We start from the raw sequence: 21,457 nt of genomic DNA, 5'->3' as shown, positions 1-21,457 counted from the left end.
GAAAGTAAGACTAGAGTGGGAAAGGAAGGCTTGGCGCGGCTTCCTTTGCTTGGCTCATTGCGGGCTGGTTTGGTTTCGTTCTGGGTCAGGTCTGTTTGGCTCTGCTCTGTTCTGCTCGGGGACGATCCGATCGGTTAAACTACGAGTATGGACAAAGTACGAGCACTCGTACGCACATCATTTCAATTTACGGGTCGGGGGAGAAACGGGGAAACTTGACGGGACGGAAAAATTCAATTCACATAGGCTACGACGTGGAGGCGTTGGCTTTGGGAGGAGCTCAAAATAGTTCCTATTCGGGCCAATTTGCGCCGACCGATTCGGTAGTCCGGAGCGCGGCACGGGATGCCCGTTTGATCGGGTGAAAAGCCGAGGGAAAGGAAGGGAATGGGAATGGGGATATGGAGTGCCAGTGATTGATGAAGGAAGGAAGGGATGGAGTGGAGAACTATGATGAACTTGAACATGTTTCCCAGAACCTGGAATACCTTGCCTCTATATGTGTATGTACTATGACAAGGCGCAAGGGTGGACATACATAATGGGTCATCGTTCATTGGGGGAGAGGATTGGATCGATCGGAAAACGGAGTGCGAGATTGAGATTGGGAGACGAGCTGAAGTCAGGTCCAGGGGTCGTCGGGTCTTTGTGTTCAGCAGGCGATCGTATTTTTTATTTTTTTTATTTATCTTTCAAGCATGTATTGAACAGGATTGCCTTTTTTTCATTTTACTATTTTCCCCGACTCTATTTCGCGGAGTCGTCATAGCAGAGACCCGGGCCCGATGTCATAGGTTCGGGTAGACTGAGGATGGACACTGAAGGAAGGGTCAGCTGAGTGACGGCCAAGAAAGGAACGGAAGAATTGAAACGGCTTGTGCACGTCCCCGAGACGAGACCGGACCGGAAGGACGGCGTGGTAGGATACATCGCATCCCATGGCGTAGTTACCATATCCAGTATCCATAGGGTAGGTACTACCGCTGTTAGGCGAGGTGACTTCGGACTACGGCGCACTGAGGAAGTGTACGAGAGGATTCCGATGACCATGGCCATAGCCATAGGCGTTTAATATTACTCCGTACTCCGTAAGTAATGACAGTGCAATAAGCTGGGGCTGCTTGAATTTCCCTTTTAAGCTCGTCGGGTCCACAGGGCGTTTTTGTCCTTTCGGATTTGCATTTTCTTTTTCGTGCCTGGTCGGATATCCACCGGGGAAAAATCAAGGGGTCCACTCTGACACGAGGCAAAAGGAATTCCCGGTTTATGACGATAGTAGGTTGTTGGTCTGAGTATACTAGAGTACTATGTGTGTAGGTGAAGTGCAGGAGACGTGAAGGTACTCATACAAGGTCAAAATCATTAATACTATATCTACACCGCTACCTCACTCATTACCAAGGATCTTCTTCAGTCTACAATACTCGTCTATGCTTCATCGGCCCATAACCGACTTACCTAATGTGAATTGAGCAAATGCGGGGTTGGCCGGGGTCGGTTCGCTGGCGCTTCGGAGGCTGGGGACCAATCAGAACTCCAGCCGGACGGGGCCGAAAGTGTACGGGTCGGCCGTGGGGGAACTCGGTGTATGACTTTCCCGTACCTGGGAAAACTAGGAGCCGTGTGTGGTGGTGATGATGGTAGGTTGGCATTGTGGATGGTGTTGTCTTGGTGCGTGATACAAGGGTGCTGATACAAGTGTACTACAACAGCAACAACAATGATGGCTAACACGAGACAAAGGAAATCATCAATACCTACGGTCCTCCATATGTACTCTGCCTGATGCTGATGCCTCGGATCGCCGATGCGGTCGGCCTCGGCTCATCTGCAGCCACCCATCATCGCTATGTCACGATGCACTGAGCCAGCTCCGTGATGCATCGGTCATATTCCGTTGGTCTACCAAGCAACCAATCCTCCCGACGAGAGTGTGGCAAAGGGGGGTGAAGAAGAGAGAGCCAAGGGCAGCACGGACAAGCAACCGTGACACGGCGACCGCCGCCCCAAGTTTAGATCAGTTCGGTTCAGTTTAGTTCAGTCCAATCCAATCCAATCCAGTCCAGTCCGGTCGAACTGTACCTCCAACCCGTCATGGCCGATCCTGGCCGCCACAATGGAGAAAGAGGTAGCGACTCACAGCACAATTGAATGTAACTTCCCGGAGAAGAGGAACGAGGATCAATTCGCGGATCGCGGTGCTCTCCCCGCGGGGAGGTCCGGGGGGGGTCAGGGACCCGCGACGATTGGGCGCCTCCTCCTCCTCGTCTTTCCCCCTTGCTTTTTTTGGTTGGAAAAAAAAAGAAAAGAAAATTAAAATAAAATTTCTTTTTCCATTCTTCATTTTCGTCCACTCGGCGCCGGGGAAGAGAGAGTCCGGGGTGGTGGATGGTGCGGAATTGAGAAAGTGGAATACCCGAGGGATCACGGATTACCAGAGTACAGATTACCATGATGTTCAGTGGTAGGATAGGGTCACGGACACAAGACCGCTGTCACGGTCTCTTTGGCTCCATCTCATCTCCAATCCAATCCAATCCAATCCAATACCGAGAAGCTTCCCCTCACTGGACCCGAACCTGACCCATGTGGGTTTCATCAGAGCCCTACCGAGCCTGGCGGGTATAGCCTCCTCACGAGGGAAGGGGAAGAGGGCTACCGTTGCAGGAGTGGAGTGGGCATGGTAGAGGAAGTACCTAATAAAAAAAAGGAAGGGGAAAAGAAAGAAAAAAAAAGCATGTACGAGTATGGACACAGTGTATGGAGTACTCTCCGACTCTCCGGTCGTCCCGCTTGCCTGTTCAGGAGTTCCCGACCGGGAAATGGGGGCGCGGTGATGGGGGAAAGAAAAGAAAAGAGAAAAGAAAGAATTATGGAGACGGTGGCTTCTTTGGGTCCGCGTGAGAATCCGATCCAGCACAATTGCCGATCGGGCATCATCCAGCCGTGGCAGGGTTCAATGGGAGCAGAAAACCCGCCGACGCCGGGACGACCTAGAAGGAATGACATATGGCAGATGTTCTGTAGGCAGAGTACAGACTACTCTGTACTTTGACATGGAGAGAAAGAGAGATTGCAATTCGGGCTCTTGAACCGGGCTGGGTACGACGTGGAATGTTCCACACGGCTGGTTGCTGTTCCGGTGCTTCGGTCGGCGAGAGGAGGGGAGAATCGGGTGATCATGAGATCAGGGTAGGTAATAGGTAATAGGTAATCGGTTAGTATGGTAATGGCCTGTGTGTGGGAAGTATAATAGGATATAGAAGTTGACATCCTATAGTGTAGTATACTAGCATATTAGTATACTACACTATAGCTTCCGCTATACCTCAGTATCGCTAGTAGTAGACATAGGTATACACATAGGTATAGGCATACGGAATGCGTATACAGAATGCTGTATACCTATATCCTCTGCTATGCCTTCATGATATCCCCACAAACCGGGGCTCCACTCTCCACGAATCGCGTCCTTGCATACTCCGTAGGCACCTCCGCAATTTCAATTTCCAATTCCCCAGCGGCTCTCGGCTGCTTGTTTTATTTTATTTTATTTTTTATTTTTCCTTTTTTCCTTTCCCCGTTCTCGACTCCGTTCCCTCCCGAGTTACCACTGTTACTGGTTACCACCACTGGCCACTCGCTCTGCCGACGGCTGCCCCGACTTTTTACTTTCTTTCTCCCCCACACTCCGCTTCGACTTTATTCTCGGCTTTGGGTCTTTGGGTCTTTGGGTCTTTTGGGCCTTTGGGGTCTTTTTGGGTTCTCTTGCTTCTCTCCTCTCCTCTTTGCTTCCTATTTGACTCGACCTTCCCCCCCCTTCCCCCATTTCTCTCCCCTTTCGGCATCTTCCTGTTCAACCCTCCTTGCCAACCTGCTATAATAACAGCCAACAACAATAACGGATCGGTGAGTCCTGTTCTGTGCGCTCGGCATATGCAATGCTGATGCGGTGTTTCGCAAAGCCGAATCCTCGTTCCCTCCATTTCCCCCATTCTCCCCCATTGCCGCCTGACACTTCCCTCCCCAGCCCGGCCGAAAAGTGTCACATACTCCCGAACCACCACCACCACTTCCCCTTCTCACCTACCTTCTTTCTTCAACCACACTTTACAATCACCCTCACAATCCATGGGATACCGATCCTGATCCCCGCTATTCGAAGTTGTCACTTCCGCAGACCTCGGGTCTGCTTAATTCACTATGCGATCCAGCATCGCTTGCGCTCGGTGCCGGCGTAGTAAGATCAAGTGCGTCAATGCCGGCATCGACACCACCTGCCGCGCTTGCGAATCCTCCGGTCGAGAATGTGTCTACCCAACCCCCGCCATCGGTGTGAGTGGCGCAAAGCGCGACTTGGCTGCCCTGGCCGACGGCGACGATCGGAATGGTGACTGGGATGGCCCGAAACGCCAGCGCTCGCGCAAACTAACTGGCTTGTCGGGCGCCTCCGCCGGTGCCAAAGCCGGTCTCGACGCCCTCGATGCCTCCGTCTTGACCACCAAGGTCTGGGAATCCGTCTTCGATCTCTTCCAATCTCACTTTGCGACTCTTCTTCCCTTCCTACATCCCGCGACCTTCCTCGGCCAGATTCGGCAACTCTCTACACCCGCTCCGCCACTTGCGCCAATCGATGGGATCGATGCCGCGCGAAATAATTCCGGTCTGAAGACAGACCCGTCTTCTTCTCTCATTCCGTTAGGTGTTTTGGCCCTGACAGCCCGCTTCCACCCGCCGCTGGTCGCCTACCACTCCCCGGCCTCCCCCGGACATACTTCGAACCCCGTCGCGGCATCCGAATACTATGCAACAGCACTCCGCAGCCGGCTGGCCGGTCTCGAGGGAGTTAGCCTGGCCATGCCCGATCTGGCACGGGTTCAAGCGCTGCTAATGTTGGCCCTGCATGAGTGGGGCATGTGTCGCGGCAAGAGCGCCTGGGTGTATGTTGGAATGGCCATTCGTCTGGCCCAGGCCATGGGCTTGCCCTTTGAATTGGAGAATGAGTTTCCCCCGCGTGATATGTCCCGCTGCTCCCCCGGCTTCAAGATGGAGGCAGATCACTTTGGTGTTCGTCGCCGTTCAGAGGCCAAGGAGGCGACCTCCGACGATATCATTGCTCAAGAAACCAAGCGCCGAACCTTCTGGGCCTGTTTTACCCTGGACCGATGCCTCAGTAGTGGAAAATATCGCCCCCGCATGATTCGCGTCAAAGAGCTCGGAATTCAATTGCCGAGTGATAATGCATTTGCCTTCGGCGAGCGGGTACGAACGGCCCGACTTAACGAGCCGACGGCTCGCCGACCACCAAGCTTTGGTGCACAGGGGGTTCAGATCCCAAGCATCCGCCAAAGTATAGGGGGCTTCAATGATGAGAAACTTCCTCCTACTAACGGAACCCCGGACCCCAAGGCATGGTCTCCCATCTCACGCCGTAAGGACTCGAGCGAGGACGATGTGGATCGATGGGAGGTTGGTGCTGAGGAGTCGGTCCTCAGCCGAGTGATTCGTATCATTCGTATCTGGGGCAGCATTGCCAAGTGGTCTTGCGCTGGCGGTCGACGAAACGAGCAATACCCCCCCATGGCACCCGGAATCGCGATTCGCCTCGCTTCGAATGCAATTAAATGAATTCCAGGATAGCCTTTCCCGAAACCTGCAGTATTCACTGCGAAATACTGATACCCACATCATGTACAAGACTACACTGGCACCATACACCGTCATGCACGTTGTATACTTCCTGTCTGTCATTGTGCTTCACCGAGCATATATCCCCTTCTTGCCCCTTCGCTGCAACGAGCCATCTGGTCCCCTTGACGAGCCCTTGTTCCCCTCGGACAAGGTGAATGGCCCTCCCGATGGTTTCTGGCGTGACAGCTCCCGTGAATTATTCAAGGCCGCGCGTCAGATGATTGATCTGGTGGCCACCTGTCAAGGACGTGGCGCTCTAGTGGAGAACCCACTCGTGGGCTTCGCTATTTACAATGCTGCCTTCATCGGAGTATACGGTACGCACTTCACTCACATGGACACGGAGGGCTTGATGGGGCCCAAGGCTCCTCCCGCAAGTCACGATAGCCCCCAGCCCGGCGCTTCACAGGTGCGGAAAGCTCTCGATATCCTCCGGGAGACGCGACCTCGCTTGCGAATGGCCGTAGGATGGTTCCGTACCTTGAATCGCCTCCACAGCTACTTCTCCAAGGTCAAGCGTGACTTCCGTCGCTACTCACGCAATCGACTGGACAGCATGTCTGATGCCTCGGACCACGCCATGGCCAATGGGGTGCGACCGGTTCGCGATGGGGGTATCGGGGGTGGCCTGGAGGAGTTCAGGCTTCTCGAGAAGCTCTTCCTGGACTTTGGATCGATCGAAGATCAACTCAATGAGCCTGGATTCGACGACGAGGGCACTGCCATTGCCATCACCGGAGAGCCAATGATGCAAGAGCGCTCCGCCAATCTCAGTGATGCAGGAAGCAACGCCGTCAAGAGCGAACTAGGCGATGTGAGCGACCAGCCCCTAGACGGAGCCGGTGGTCGTCGCGAGTCATGGGTGCCAATCAACAGCCCCGGCTTCCCTCCACCAGGCCATGAAGGAGACCGTCGACCCAGCCTCCCTCTGCCCAACAGCCGTCCCATGCCATCACAATCACCATACTCCCTCCCATCCCTCCAACAACACCACCCAGACGGACCCATGTACACATCGTCTCCTCCAAACCTTCCCTCCATAGCAGCAACCACTCAATCGCCGTCCCAATACCTCACTGCCACATCCGGCAACCGTCTTCAACCCATCAACTCCTGGCTCCCCTCTCGCCCCTCCGTACCACCCCCTCCATACTCCCAGTCTCTACCCCCTATCAACGCCACCGCTGCTTCTCCGCACAGCCTGGCTGTCCTACCACCTCCACCCCCAGTCGCCCAGCTCGCGCCATCTCCGCCTCTCACCTCCACCGATGGGCCGGACTCGAGCATGCTGTCAACCTGCTTAGCTGGTGACGATGTCATCGCTTTCTTGGATGGCTGCGAATGGTCACAGATCTCTCTCAACGCACCATCTGAAGTGGGTATCCCTGTTGGTTGGCTGAGTGCGGTCTGGACGCAATTCACTCGGTAAATGCTGCGGCCTTGGTCCCGGAATCTACTCTTGAATCCTTCCAGATTTGTCTCTCGGGTCAGCAATTGACGCCGGCATTTCTCTTTGTCTGTACTATTATTCTTATTTTTTTACGACTTTCCGTCCTTACGTCTCACGTATGTACGACTATCTTCCACGAATTCGCTGGCGACATGGAGAGGATGACATGATAGGGCAGGGCATGGTATAGTATGTTTCGGTACATTACCATGTCTTGCTTTATTTTGATGTGGCATGAGCAGCTCAGTTCTTCTCAGCCAACACACAAAAACCATCAGGAATCGACGCGATGATGGCTTGGAGCCGGTTGATCTATGTTTTTTTTTTACCCTACCTTTTCTCAGATCACTCTGGAGAAGGAGAAGGAGTGCATACATCGACCGCCACTATCGGATTGGCAAGAACTTACCATAGCTACACTTACTACCTATGGTACTGCCTTGATCAATTCACATCATCCATCACCTTGCTTCTTGCTCTCTTTCCCTCGCAATCCTCCTCCTTCTCTGATTATTGTCTTATCTCTGTCTCGTTCCGGCGCAGCTATGGTGGTCTTTTTTGTCCTGGCCTGGCTTTCCCTGTCTCATCCTTTTGGATCTGGCTTGTTCTTCCTGTTTATCCATAATTTGATTTGATTTGATTTCCTTGTTTAGTACCAACGGTACCTGGCTGGATTGGATCGGATTGGATTGGATCGGATTGGATTGGGTTTGGTTTGGTTCGGATTGGTAGGGTTGGGTAGGAATGGAAATGAAAACCAGCGTATATCCCTTTTCCTACCACGATGTTCTGCTCTGCGCTCTTTGTTTCGAGCTTTTGATTTTCCTTGGCCGTTTGATTCCGTTTTGAAGCTCTGTTTCGTTGTACCAGCCGATATCGATTGCTGTTTCGAGCGTGCGCTCCCCTTTTATTTATTTCTCTTGTCAGGGTTTTCTTTTCTTGAGGTTTCTTCAATGGTTTTCCTTTGTTGGGTTGGGATCCCGACCTCTTGTGTGTGTCGTGGAATGTGATTATGACGAGCTACGGCGTTTAGCTCTGAGGAATTTATTTTCCGGGCCGGTTGGCCTTTTTTTCTTTTCCCTATTTATACCTTTGCTTTCTGTTGTAAGTTCTCTTTCGTTCTCCCTTATAGTAGGTACTAGATGCCTACGTACTATGAGGAAAGGAATTGTAGGCTTGTGGTTTTGGATATTTGGGTGCAAAGCCATGACCAAGCTTCATAGTTGACGAGTAATCAATCAGCATCAGCGGGAATGCAGCAGCCAGTATTTCAGGTTTCATTTCACTCCCCTCAGTGAGCTCTTCACGCCCCACAGCTGAGCCATGATCTACATATTCGACCAGTTCGCGTGAAGTCAACTTATGCAATCGCGCGATCTGAGCGGCAGCATGCATACAAGAGACAAATCAACCTTGAGAGTTGGCTTCCACCCCGGCATTCCAGTTTGCATTTACCCTATAATACCTTATAGCCGAGCCATAATACGTGCATATACGAGAGGGATGGATTTCTCTAATTTTTTCAAGTTTGTATTCCAAGGTAATTAACACTAGGTAGTAATCCCAAGCCAACTTGAACCAGCATCATAAATATTCCTCGCGACTAATTTATTTCATCGCGATTCCCTTTTTTTCCGCTGTTCGAAGTCAAAGCTGCATGAACCTTGTTGTCGTTTTCGAAAACATTCGGGTGAAATGTTTCTACATAGTATTTAGATGACCTTGCCCGGTGGGTGTTTGAGATACTTGCCAAGGGCATCATTTAGTAAGAGCGGCATTATGTCAGGTAGATGAGGTCTTCAGGTCGTAACCGATTAAGTTGCCGAGTACACTAGTTCCACTGTCTTTCGGTCTCGTTACTAGTAGTTAAATAAGTGGTATCAGCGACCTTTGAGGTCATGCGCTTATTTGAGCTTTTGACGGTATACTGTACCGCCCAGTCATGGGAGTCGAAGCTCAGCACTGGCACGTCAGGATACTAATAAGAGAAAAAAAAATAATGCAAACGAGTATATCTGTAAATTAGCTGGCTTGGGAGGTTTGGGAATTCAAAAATTCTAGATTTTATAGACCGATATGAGTCATGATTTAATTTACGATTGATCATGATGTTTTGCAAACATTTGAGAAATAAAGACATGTTGAGTATTTAGATAAAAAAATTTTGAACGGTGCTCGCCTTGAGACTTGCGCAATTTGGAGCTCCTGGCTGAAGGAAATCCAGTTGGGCCCATAGAAGGATTTCCACCTTAGCATGATCTTGGGATTCATGGTCTGGATTGATCTGACTCATTTGACCTCATTGATTTTATTTTGACATTTGAGCGTCGATTGGCTTGGTCATCTTTTTTGCCTCCTCTTTTTGAATTAGTTGAAGAATCATTGGTCAATTCAAACTTGATCTTTCAGGGGCATTCAAAATCTGTGAAGAGTATTTGATTGCGCATGGGAGCTCAAATGGGAAGCTTCAAGAATCCTTACTACTTCCGCCCCCATTTCGCTAGGTATTGCTCGGACATCCACAAGCGTAGTATTTTCGGCTTTCTTGCTCTAGTGGAACAGGCATTATCCTTATCATTTAATTAAGGCTCTCATAAAGATTCATAGCTTATGAATGTAGTGGATTCTTGTAGTTTAGTCCCGTCGCTACTGTTTGTTATGTGAGACTTCCTCTGACTCACCATTGTGAGACCAAGGACAATACTAGAATGAGAACAGCCCTACAACTTCCCTCCCTTCCCACCCCAAGATTTCCTCCTTTCCACTCCTACCAAAAACCATTTTGCCCCTCGATCATCCATTCAACAATGGAAGCGATCAAGCAAGTATTCACAACGTGCAAGGCTGAGGGCCGCGCAGCTCTGGTCACATATGTCACAGCTGGATTTCCCACAATTCGCGATACACCTGAAATTATGCTGTCAATGCAAGCTGGTGGCTCAGGTAAATCTCACAGTGTTGACGTTCATTCAGACACACGCTAATATGGCCATCCACAGACATCATCGAGCTCGGCATCCCCTTCACAGATCCTCTCACTGACGGCCTGACTATTCAGAAGTCACATGCCCAAGCGCTTGTCAATGGTGTTCGAATCCCTACCATAATGCAAATGGTTCGAGATGCACGGGGGCTGGGACTTATCGCCCCTGTGTTGCTCATGGGTTACTACAACCCCGTCCGGGCCTACGGAGAGGCGAAGTTTTTGAAAGACTGTCGAGCAGCTGGAGTAAACGGGTTCATTATCGTGGACCTACCTCCCGAGGAAGCTGTTCGGTTTAGGAATCTGTGCAAGGTGGAAGAGTGAGTCAGAGGACAAGGCAACGGTGTGAAAATTGTACACTAATCCTCTGCGCAGACTATCATACATTCCTCTGGTCGCACCATCGACAGCCGACAGTCGTATGGAGATGCTTTGCGGTATCGCTGACTCCTTCATCTATGTTGCCTCCAAGATGGGAGTGACTGGGGTAGCCAAGGGGCTGGATACCGGACTGGAGGACCTTCTGAACCGAGTGCACCGCTATACCAAAGGCTCTGTACCAGCTGCGGTTGGATTTGGGATCAGTACCCGTGAGCATTTTGTCAACGTTGCCCATATTGCAGAGGGAGTCGTCATCGGCAGTAAAGTTATCGAGGTACTACAAGAAGCACCTAAAGGTACTGGCGCTGAGAAGGTCAAAGAGTACTGTCTCAAGGTTTCAGGTCGCAAAGAGCCTCGCAGCATCACGCCTCTTCAAGATCTCAAGACTGGCACCACAGAGGCTAGTCAACAGAGCATCAACAATCAAAGCGCACTTGGAGGCCAAGACCGTATCACGCCTATGGGTGACAACACCCGATTCGGCCAATTCGGTGGCCAATATGTGCCCGAGGCCCTGATGGAATGCCTCACCGAATTGGAGACTGGCTTCGACAAAGCGTCCGCCGATCCAACTTTCTGGGAAGAGATTCGCTCCTACGCCTCATACACCAACCGCCCTTCCTCCCTTCACCAAGCATCCCGTCTCAGCAAGCATGCTGGTGGTGCCCGCATCTGGCTAAAGCGAGAAGACCTGAATCACACCGGCAGCCACAAAATCAACAATGCCCTTGGGCAAGTCCTCCTTGCCCGGCGACTTGGAAAGACATCTATAATTGCCGAGACAGGTGCAGGTCAGCACGGAGTGGCCACCGCGACACTTTGCGCGCTACTCGGTCTCAAATGTACGATTTTCATGGGCGCAGAGGACGTGGAGCGACAAGCGTTGAATGTTTTCCGCATCAAATTGCTCGGTGCTACGGTCGTTCCTGTGCCTGGGGCGCATCCCGGTGATGGAGGCACACTTCGAGACGCGGTGAATCAAGCTTTCAGAACCTGGGTTACTGATCTTAAGACGACGCATTTCGTCATTGGATCTGCTTTTGGACCGCATCCCTATCCGACTATTGTTCGCACTTTGCAGTCTGTTATTGGAGAGGAGACGCGTTCGCAGTTTATGGAGGAGATGAATGGGAAGCTTCCTGACGCGGTCGTTGCTTGCGTTGGCGGAGGGTCAAATGCGGCGGGGATGTTCTACCCTTTCTTGAACGATAGCTCGGTGAAGCTTATTGGTGTTGAGGCCGGTGGCGATGGTTCTTCAAATGGTCGACATGCAGCGACACTGGCTAGAGGCTCAGTGGGTGTGCTACACGGAGTGAAAACATATGTCCTCCAAGACGATGACGGGCAGATCATTTCTACACACTCTGTATCGGCTGGGCTGGATTATCCCGGAGTTGGACCTGAGTTGTCTAATTGGAAGGAATCTGGCCGGGCTACTTTTGTCGCTGCTGATGATAAGGAGGCACTCGATGCGTTCCGACTCTTGAGTGAAACGGAGGGAATTATCCCTGCCCTGGAGAGTGCGCACGCTGTCGCTGGTGCTGTGAAGGTGGCCAGGGGTCTCGGCCCTGACAAAGATCTTGTAATTTGTCTGAGTGGAAGAGGAGACAAGGATGTACAGCAGGTGTCTAAAATGTTGCCAGGTTTGATGCCTGCCGAGACAAATTAGAGCGTCTGTACTTTGAAATATGAAAATTTCTTGTCCACTTGAAGACTTTCCAAGTCTCCTTTTGCCCCTACACATGTTCTTCTTAGTATTGTTTATGCTTCGGCACTTTCAAGCTAGTACTCTGTAGTGAGGAAATACTGGAAGTTAGTATGTAACTCGAGATTTCATAGCTTTGCGTGCTGACAACCTTGAAAAACATACATGAATGTTTAGGGTCCACTAATTATTATATGAATATTACGGGGTAGAAATAAAATATTAATACCTTCGTGCAGGCAAATCAACTGCCGTCTGTAGCAATCCCACGAACTTTTCACTCGTCGACAAGCTTCTCTCCTTCTTCGCTGGACGATATGCTAGAGACTTGAATTCCCCGAATAGCATGTCCTTTCCACATCAGCAGCATAACGAAGAAGTAAGAGAAGATCGCAAAGAACGCCATCATTCCATAAACCCAGCCAACATCTACAGCTTCGACCCAGGGATTAATATAGAAGCTGATGGTGAGACCATAAACGATACGGTAGGCCCCGATCACAATGCCGGCTTCGGCAGGGTATCGTGTGAAGCATTCCACAACATAGTTGACGGTGACGGGCACACTAGCCAAAGAGCCGATAGTGACTAAAAAGACCGCAAGCGCAAGTACCATGTAATGCAGGTGGTACTGCAGTGCAGCACCGAAGATGCCCAACCCAATAGGGTTGATGACTAAACTTGGCAGCCAGAGGACGTGAAGACGGTACTCGGGCTTCCATGAGCCACCGTTCCAACGTTTGGCTAGGGCAAGCGGGATGCGATCGTTGAGATAGTGTCCATAGAACTGGACAAAGATAATACCGATCCAGTGGCAGAAGGTAAAAGCCGCATTTTGCTTGAGCGTGAAGCCGTAGCCACCAGCTGCGACCGGTTTCTGAAGCCAAACAGGTGTGAGGGCGTTGACGCCGACGTAGAAGCCGAAGGAAATGAGAGTGAATATGCCCATGATTATCGTGACGGGGCATATTCCGATGAGGAAAGGAGTAATTCCGATTTTAGCCTGTCTTTGGTTAGAGGATGTGGATATTCCATGGCCTGCTAGAGGTGCTGAGACGTACCGTTTCCTTCCAGGTTGTCGGGAATACAACACTTTGTCCGAAGAAGAATGTCGCAAGGCGTTTCGCAACAAGGCCCTGTGGGATCTCAGGGTTTCTTTCGAAATTTACCCTGTCGAACCCAGTTTCCTCAAGCAGACAAAAGCAGCAAATAAGCGTGAAGCCGAGCAGACCGACCGTCCACCAGAACTCGACGGGAAAAAAGGCATTAGCGGAAATGAATCCGGAGAAAGTTGGGCCGGCAATAGTGCCGAAGAGAAAGGCCATATGCAACGCCATGAATGCGCGACCACGTTGATGCAGGAAGAACAGATCAGTCACGATGCGCGGGCCTAGGGTTGTCGGTACTGCTCCGAAGAACCCTGCAAACAATCGCGAAATGATGTACGGAATATAGTCATTAGGGTGGGTCATGACAGCTCCCCAGATCTGGCAAACAAGCGTGAAAAGAATGCACCAAAAGATCACGGAGCTGCGGCCTAGAACGTGTGAGATCGGTGCAAAGAAGAATGGACCGGCGGCCATGCCAGCCAATGCAGCGGAGTTCTATACCCCTGAGTCAGTCTTTTGACGAAATTTCTTCACGCGAGAGGAGACAGATAAACTAAGTCATCAGTACATACCGCGTAAGACTCTTGCAGTTTCGTCTTTTTATACAATTCCTCCTGGTCAGCAAGGTTAAGCTGGCCTGATAGAGGCGCGATGGCGCCAGAGAAAGATGCCAGGCATAACACGGAAAGAATCAAATATTTCTTTCCAGAGGACCAATTCTATGTGTTGTGATGTGAGCATATTTTCGTTATGAGCCCTAGATTTGAATATTCAGGACATTCGCGAGCGACGACCATGACATACCAGAGGATCTCGGGGGTGGGTACTGGGTTTGGGGATTAGGACGAGGTGCACATCGTGCGCGCCGGCGGCGGGCGACGACGCGGAAGTCTCGATATCCTTGGAGTCCTTCGCGTCCATGACAATCGGTCGTTTCGAAGGTTAGTTGCTCGTGTGCAGATGGATAAGCTGCATCAAAGGCGCCAGCTGGGCGCAGAACGGAGAGAGCTAGTAAGGAGCTAAGGGGGGGGGGAACTTCCGATTCTCCGGCCAGCTCTCATTTGTTTTTTTATGCGCCAAAGAAGATTGACGGCTTGGCGGTCTAGTGCCGAGAAACCCATTTGACCTTTATGAGACGCGTCACCTTTGAAGGATTGGCCCAGAGCATTCGGTCGCATATATAGAGTGCCCTGGCTTGTCTATTGATTCGGTTTTGTCTAAGAAACGATTCACGCTAATACTATTCTACTTGTCAGTAGATGGCTTGGGCTAGTGACTTGGCCAGGAAGCTTGGCTCTCCACGAAACAGTTTTGGGTCATCAATACGAGATCGGTGGAGATGCGGATACCCCTGATCGGGTTCAACTTTGGGGGACAGATGCGTAACCAACACAGCTTGGCAAAATCTTTCTATTGTGTGGCTAGGTAATAGGTCGCCATGCGATGGCATAAAGGGACTGGTTTTCAGCATTAGCCGAGATTATCACCATCTCGGTAATTGAGGAGGCCGATCGCGGTGGCAGCTGTCGATACAATCCACCGCGGACATATCCAGACCCACACACTCGTGGGCACGAGACCTGAAAGTCACTCATCCGCCAGTGATAAACATACTCTGGAATAGGATCATACAAAGGATTAAAGTCAATTTCTCGTCTGGAAATCCCTGCTCGTAGGCTGCACAAAAAATATTTACCGCTGATTGGAAATAGGGTAATGCCGATCGCGGAGCAGTCGTCCTTACTTGTACGAGTGGTCGACCGATCTACCCCAATCATCCATCAAAGCAAAGCAGAGAAAAGAATATCATGAAGTTGTTTAGTGTGTACTAGAAATATACTAGTAGTGTATCGATTCTAACTTCAAGATTATTAGATTTTTACGACCACTTTGCCTCGCTACCACTACTATTGCATTGCTGTATATTATGATGTTTCAGCAAACACTGGGCAACAGGTTCGAAAATGAGACAAACTTCACGTAACTAAAGATACTAGTATTTCGAATGGATTTTTATACATCGATTTCCTGTGTTTTTAATTTGCATCCTTTTGAATTGACTTTAGACCAGGGTTTGGACCATGGACCGACTTAAATAAAGTAGGCTCTTATCAAGTACGAAACAGACTAGTTAAGGGTCACGCTACACAGTATGACTAGCGCTCACTAAAGTAAGTCAAGTTTGACTCAGAGGCTAGAAGGACCTCAATCATCCACTTTGACAAGATCAAAGTCCTCTTCAGCTCAACCCAACTGCAACGGCGAGCTCGCAATCGGCCCGAAGTGGGGTTTGAAGGTGGACTTCGGCGTGTTGAGCCGTCGCCGAAGTCGCGCGCCCTACAAAACTGCTCGAGTCACGAAATTTGTGATCGTCTCACAAGAGTTGTAGTTTTTCATTCCGATGCCAAAAAAAAACTTGAAAACTCAAAAAACCATATTATGAAAGTCTTGATAAGCTTTTTATATTCACTGCTCTATATTATTGCCTCCCAACTCACCTCGCCAAAATGCATCACATCGGCGGCGACGCAGATTTGGAGTCCCAAAAACCCTCCCCGCAATTGAGTTCCCCTCACGATTCAGACACAGACGAAGAGTATAAACCAGCACCACCAGCATCACCCGGATATGCTCTTGCTTTCTGGCGAAAAAGCCTTATTTTGTTTGTTGTCAGCTGGATGACGTTGGCGGTTACATTTTCCAGTACTTCGTTGCTTCCCGCGACTCCTGAGATCGCAACTGAGTTTGGGACTACAACGGAGATTCTTAACGTTATCAATGCCGGAGTACTGATTGCTATGGGCTTTTCTTCGTTCATCTGGGGTCCCATAACGAACATTTTTGGGCGTCGGATGGCTTATAACGCAGCCATCATCATCCTTTGCGGATGTTCGGCAGGGACTGCCGTTGCGATTAACTTGCACATGTTCATCGCTATGCGACTTCTCAGCGGATTCACTGGGACTTTTTTCATGGTTGCTGGGCAAACTATTATTGCTGATATTTTTGAGCCAGTCAGTTTCAAGATATATTCCGTCCATTCCAATAACTATAGCTAATATTTTGTCAGGTCGTCCGTGGAACTGCAGTCGGGTTTATGATGGTTGGATCAGTCAGTGGGCCTGCCATCGGTAAGCTTCTTTGATACGTTTGAATTATTGCTGCTATAGATAGACTGACAGTTTCACAGGCCCCTGTATCGGTGGAATTATCGTTACCTTTTCCCAGTGGCGCATTATCTACTGGCTTCAATTCGGCATGACTTTACTTGGCCTCGTTCTTTCCATTCTTTTTGTGCCAAAAATTGGGGAAAAGAGCACCTCCACTTCAGGACAGTCACGAAACATATCTCGTATTTTGAGAATGTTCAACCCTCTCCTCATTTTTCGCCCATTCATCTACCCAAACGTGTTTCTGTCTGTGAGTGAAGGTCCCTCCCATTCCTCTTTAAATCGATTGCGGACCTGACCATTGTAGCACCTCACCTGTGGCCTTCTCGCCACCTTCCAATACGCGATTCTTACCTCTGCTCGCTCAATCTTCAACCCGCGCTTCAACCTGACTACTCCCCTCGTTAGCGGTCTATTCTATCTCTCGCCGGGAATAGGCTTCTTGATAGGAAGTGTTGTTGGCGGAAAATTGTCCGATCGCGCAGTCAAGAAGTGGATTGTCAAGCGTAATGGGATACGCCTCCCTCAAGATCGACTAAACAGCGGCCTCATTACTTTGATCGTTGTACTCCCTGCTTCGACACTGATCTATGCATGGACTTTGCAACAAGAAGTAGGCGGAATGCCTGTGCCGGTCATCAGTGCTTTTGCGGCAGGTGTTGGATTGCTCGGAACATTTAATGGGCTTAACACATATTCAGCTGGTATGTATTATTGCGGAAGAATGGCAAGTTGACCCTTACTGATCGTGATTTACAGAGGTCATGCCGCATCTCCGATCGGAAGTGATTAGCGGCAAATACGTTGTGCAGTATATATTCGCTGCCGCCGCGACAGCAGCAGTTGAACCATTGATCAATTCTATCGGGGTGGGCTGGACATTTACAATCTGTGAGTTTGGATCATCTGTCGGCTCGTTAAGGATCCGAGGTCTAACGCAATTCCAGGTGTCTTTTTTGCCCTCATCGGCGGGCTTTTTGTTTGGATCATTACGAAGTGGGGAATTAACATGCAAAGATGGGTTGAAGAAAAATTGGGCGAGGACGAAAAGCCAACATAATCACCAAGACGCATTATTTGACCAACTTATTAGCGACATAGCAGCTGCATCATAGATTTGGACAGAGGGGGGTTCGGGACATGACTTGACGAGATAGATTAATACAGAACGAGTATAATTTTTGAACGAATTATATGGGACTGAGAATCCGTCCTTTAAACATAATCTATGGTGAAATCCCTCAAACACCAGTAGTATGTCAACTGTCAATCGAGATGCCTTTCAGACCAGAGGGTAAGGTAACGAATACCAAAGCTCTTGTTTGGGCTTAATGCACACTTCTCGTCTTTAAACCCTTGCAAATGCAGATCGACAGAAATAGCCGTGAAATATCATCTGTTTTCACTTCGAGTGATGAGTCAATTTGCAGCATCCAGCTTGTGAAAACTACTTACAACATGTCGAGAGTCGCTTTTACTGGTCTCCACTCCAATACCGAAACACCGCCGTTATTGGTGGAATGACCGATGTCACATCGGCGGTGACAACCGAAAGCCTCGGCGCATCTGAAAGCATCGCCGACCGCATGGCATCTCCCCTTCCTTCCATCTTCGCACTGACCAATCCCGGGTGTAACAATGAGAATGACGAGATGACACAATCCGTAGGGCTGAAGCGGCGCTCACTGTTCGAAGATGAAGACGAAGATAACGGGCGCCAACAACGAAGGAAGTTTGTCGCGTAAGTGCTCCCATCTCGGTCTCCACACAAACCCCAGAGCAAAACGAACGATTACTCACCTATCGCAGCTGTCAGAGATGCCATGCGCACAAAATCAAATGCTCCGGTGATTTGCCCTGCAGCAAGTGTCGCGCTGTCGGCTGTGCAGATGACTGTGCCTATGCCCCACGAGACCGACAGGTCAAAGTGAGCGAGAAGTATGACGTCGAGCAATGTGAGCCGTGGAGAGCCCCGCTAAAAGAATGTTCTTTCAATCTATAGTTATCTGGATCAGATTCTAGCGGAAAATCGGCGCCTGAAGGAACAATCGGTTACTTCGGCCGACGGGGCCGGCGTCAACGAGCCTCCACAAGCAGAACGGTATGCCCTACCCCATTTAAGTTCCTGTTTGGTGCCATAGTATAGTATATTACGATGGTGCAAGTAAAGGAAGAGTCCAGTGCTGAATAAAGAGAAATAGAGGCCCCTCTCGACCAGCTGATACAGCGGACAACACAAGTATTCAAAATCCCATCATCGGTGACCGAGCCTGGTTCCACCGCTATGATCCCTCCTCGCCACCTATCTATATCGGTGAAGCAGCATGTTCGGCTTTCGCCACGCGCTTCCGACGATTTCTCACAGGGAACAATGCCACAGCGCATATTACCCGAACACAATGGGAGCGCGAGGAGACGATTGCAGCTGCCGCCAACGAGACAAATGTCCAATGGCCGAGCTTACACCATGCGCGGTTACTGGTGCGCATTGCGATCCATCAGATCGGATACCTGTACCACTTGATGATGCGCAAATCTACTCTTGACAGGCTTGAGGAGATCTATCTAACGGGGGACTTTGATTGCACTGCGAACAAGTGCAAATTCTTTGCCCTTTTCGCTTTTGGACAGGCTTATTCCATTCGGTCTGAACCGAGCCCTGGCTTGCGAGTTCCCGGAACCGCATATTTTGCAAAGGCTATGAGCTTGGTGCAGATTCTTCCTGAGAGAACCAGTATCACGCACCTGGAGACTCTATTGACTCTTGTAAGTGTGATTAGACAGGTTTTTATGACTCTTTTCTACAGAAACCTAACCATCTGTACAGTCTCTATTCTCATACTACCTCAACCGACGGCACTCAGCCTATGTCCTGATCGGAAATGCAATGCGCATGGGTCTCACAATAGGGCTTAATCATAACATCCCCGAATCCCAACTCATCGACCCCGTTGAACGCCAGCACCGCATTGAGATCTGGTGGACAATCTATATCTTTGACCGAATGTGGGGGTCCAAGATGGGTCTACCAATGCAAATACTCGACGAAGACATCCACGTCGACATGCCGAGTCCAATTACTCCGCACTGGCGCCACGAAGAAGAACTTTCAGATACAGAATACATGACCGCAAATATCCAACTCGCCCGTATAGTCGGCGAGACGATCTCCAAGCTCTACAGTCGACGAAAATACCAAGAGACGTTTCTCCAACGCGTACAGAAACTCCTCAAAGCGCTCAAGAACTGGGTCGATACCCTTCCCGAAAGCTTACGATTGAATATGGAAGACCTTGAGTCGAGCAAAAAACCCATTGTCTCGCTCCATATGGCATTTAATCAATGTGTGATTCTAACTACCAGGCCAACACTCCTTCACCTCCTCATCACCCTCCATAAGAAGAAAGAGAAGAGCAGTGCAACAAGCAACGGCATAGCACCAAACGATGCCGCAACTGGTCAAATTGAAGAACCAATCGTCTCTCAACCAGTCCTCACGCTCAGCGAAGCATGTATCCATGCCGCAAGACATTCCCACTCAATGATCCTAACTCGCTGGATAAACGGTACAATGCCGACATTCGGTTACTTCCACGCCCACTACCTCTTCTCATCAGCACTCATCCTCGCCATGTCCAGTTTTGTACCCATCGGCAATCCAAACGACATGAGCTGTTTCGACTCCGCCCTCGATCTCTTGCGCTCGATGTCTGAAAATGGAAATCTCGCCGCAGCCGAGTTCTACCATAACCTCGAGCAGGTGAAAATGTGCCTGGACACGTATCGCGGTATACCACCTCGACCGCGACGCAACTATGCCGTGAGTAGTAGCAGCAGCACTGGCAGCGTTGCTGCTGGTATTGGCAGTGGCAGTGGCATTGGCATGAACAGCGGTGTTGGCATCCACACCGCGGAAAAAGTACCCACCGAATTCACCAGCAACGCCATTGGAAATCCACCAGGGGCATTCCCTGCCATGCCATCGCTCTCGATCTCGCTTCTGCCCCCACATCATTCACATTCTAATTCTACACCCGCCCAGACAGCTGCAGGACCAGGGGCAAGTGCAGCATCAACACCAGGCCTATCGGCAGAAAATGAACATTTACTCACCGGATCTGCACTGGCGCCACCCCCGCCGTCATCCACGCACACAACGTCGGAGCCATATACATTCCCGGCGCGTGAAACGATAAGCGGGTACACTACACAGATGGCATTTTTGGAGCCTACGATGCAGGACTTTTTGGCGCAGTCGGATATTGACCTCGGGCTTTTGCATCCGGTTGATACTTTTCTTAGCGAGGCGGAGAATTTGTATACTTGTCATGAGCTTTGAAAAATTGGCGGCTGGGCAGGTGGGCATGTATAGTACTACTAGTACTAGTACTAGCACCTATCCATGGATACGGGCCCGGGAGTTCCGGGATTCTGCTACTAGTAGTATGGGTACCTACCCGTGGACTTGGTAGGGGTGGGGGAGGAGGGGCTGGGCTTGGGACTAGCGGTCTGGTCTCACCGTGGATCATGGACTACTACTGGACGAGTATTTGTGATCTGTAATGTCTATTTTTGCTTTTTGCTTTCAGGATTTCTCTTTGCACTGAAGCGAATATACAGTCGTTGTTTGTCGAATTTGAATTATTCCAAAGTTATTTCGATGTATGTAGCGCAGGGCAAAGATATTCCAAGATTAATGATTATGATAATTAGTAAGGTCGTTGATGTGTTAGTGTTTATCTCGTCAGCCATGCACGCATGTCCCTGCTTCAACCAAAGATTTTGAGAAGAGTGGCAGCCCTGGAGTAATCTGCACAACCAAGCCCAATTGGATAAGCAATGGTCGGACTTTACTAGAGTCAGTGAATTTGGTGGTTACTAAATTTAGTATGCCTAATGAACAAGATTTCAGTATGGGGCGGAATGATATCGCTGAATACTGCACTAGAATCAACAACGTTTTCAAAT

The 21,457-nt window shown here is 49.9% G+C and overlaps 7 protein-coding genes across 7 annotated transcripts; 5 read left to right on the top strand and 2 right to left on the bottom strand.

Moving 5' to 3' along the window:
* Positions 1-747: 747 nt before the first annotated feature.
* Positions 748-1,056, bottom strand: N7481_003044 (uncharacterized protein; the record flags this gene model as incomplete). The annotated part of the gene is made up of 1 exon (XM_057262263.1): positions 748-1,056. One exon carries the CDS (start codon positions 1,054-1,056, stop codon positions 748-750), a length of 309 nt encoding a protein of 102 aa, XP_057123924.1.
* A 3,147-nt stretch (positions 1,057-4,203) lies between these two features.
* On the top strand, positions 4,204-5,628 carry N7481_003043 (Zn(II)2Cys6 transcription factor; the record flags this gene model as incomplete). Its single annotated transcript, XM_057262262.1, has 1 exon — positions 4,204-5,628. The coding sequence occupies one exon, from the start codon at positions 4,204-4,206 to the stop codon at positions 5,626-5,628; it is 1,425 nt and encodes a 474-aa protein (XP_057123923.1).
* A 61-nt stretch (positions 5,629-5,689) lies between these two features.
* On the top strand, positions 5,690-7,120 carry N7481_003042 (fungal specific transcription factor domain-containing protein; the record flags this gene model as incomplete). The annotated part of the gene is made up of 1 exon (XM_057262261.1): positions 5,690-7,120. The coding sequence occupies one exon, from the start codon at positions 5,690-5,692 to the stop codon at positions 7,118-7,120; it is 1,431 nt and encodes a 476-aa protein (XP_057123922.1).
* Positions 7,121-9,948: 2,828 nt separating this feature from the next.
* Positions 9,949-12,174, top strand: N7481_003041 (tryptophan synthase; the record flags this gene model as incomplete). The annotated part of the gene is made up of 3 exons (XM_057262260.1): positions 9,949-10,084; positions 10,141-10,444; positions 10,500-12,174. The coding sequence occupies 3 exons, from the start codon at positions 9,949-9,951 to the stop codon at positions 12,172-12,174; spliced, it is 2,115 nt and encodes a 704-aa protein (XP_057123921.1).
* Positions 12,175-12,487: 313 nt separating this feature from the next.
* On the bottom strand, positions 12,488-14,240 carry N7481_003040 (Major facilitator superfamily domain general substrate transporter; the record flags this gene model as incomplete). The annotated part of the gene is made up of 4 exons (XM_057262259.1): positions 12,488-13,213; positions 13,272-13,814; positions 13,892-14,038; positions 14,124-14,240. 4 exons carry the CDS (start codon positions 14,238-14,240, stop codon positions 12,488-12,490), a joined length of 1,533 nt encoding a protein of 510 aa, XP_057123920.1.
* A 1,586-nt stretch (positions 14,241-15,826) lies between these two features.
* Positions 15,827-17,549, top strand: N7481_003039 (putative MFS transporter; the record flags this gene model as incomplete). Its single annotated transcript, XM_057262258.1, has 6 exons — positions 15,827-16,333; positions 16,390-16,450; positions 16,510-16,739; positions 16,797-17,193; positions 17,249-17,380; positions 17,437-17,549. The coding sequence occupies 6 exons, from the start codon at positions 15,827-15,829 to the stop codon at positions 17,547-17,549; spliced, it is 1,440 nt and encodes a 479-aa protein (XP_057123919.1).
* A 215-nt stretch (positions 17,550-17,764) lies between these two features.
* Positions 17,765-20,828, top strand: N7481_003038 (transcription factor domain-containing protein; the record flags this gene model as incomplete). The annotated part of the gene is made up of 6 exons (XM_057262257.1): positions 17,765-17,783; positions 17,927-18,230; positions 18,299-18,427; positions 18,492-18,590; positions 18,691-19,255; positions 19,317-20,828. The coding sequence occupies 6 exons, from the start codon at positions 17,765-17,767 to the stop codon at positions 20,826-20,828; spliced, it is 2,628 nt and encodes an 875-aa protein (XP_057123918.1).
* Positions 20,829-21,457: the final 629 nt, after the last annotated feature.

Source organism: Penicillium waksmanii (assembly GCF_028829765.1).
Source record: "Penicillium waksmanii strain IBT 27052 chromosome Unknown utg000004l:1.0-5674109.0:1.0-5678898.0, whole genome shotgun sequence".
In the NCBI taxonomy this organism is placed as follows: domain Eukaryota; kingdom Fungi; phylum Ascomycota; class Eurotiomycetes; order Eurotiales; family Aspergillaceae; genus Penicillium; species Penicillium waksmanii.
Note: the sequence above shows the minus strand (reverse complement) of the source record. Positions and strands in the feature narration are given on the sequence as shown.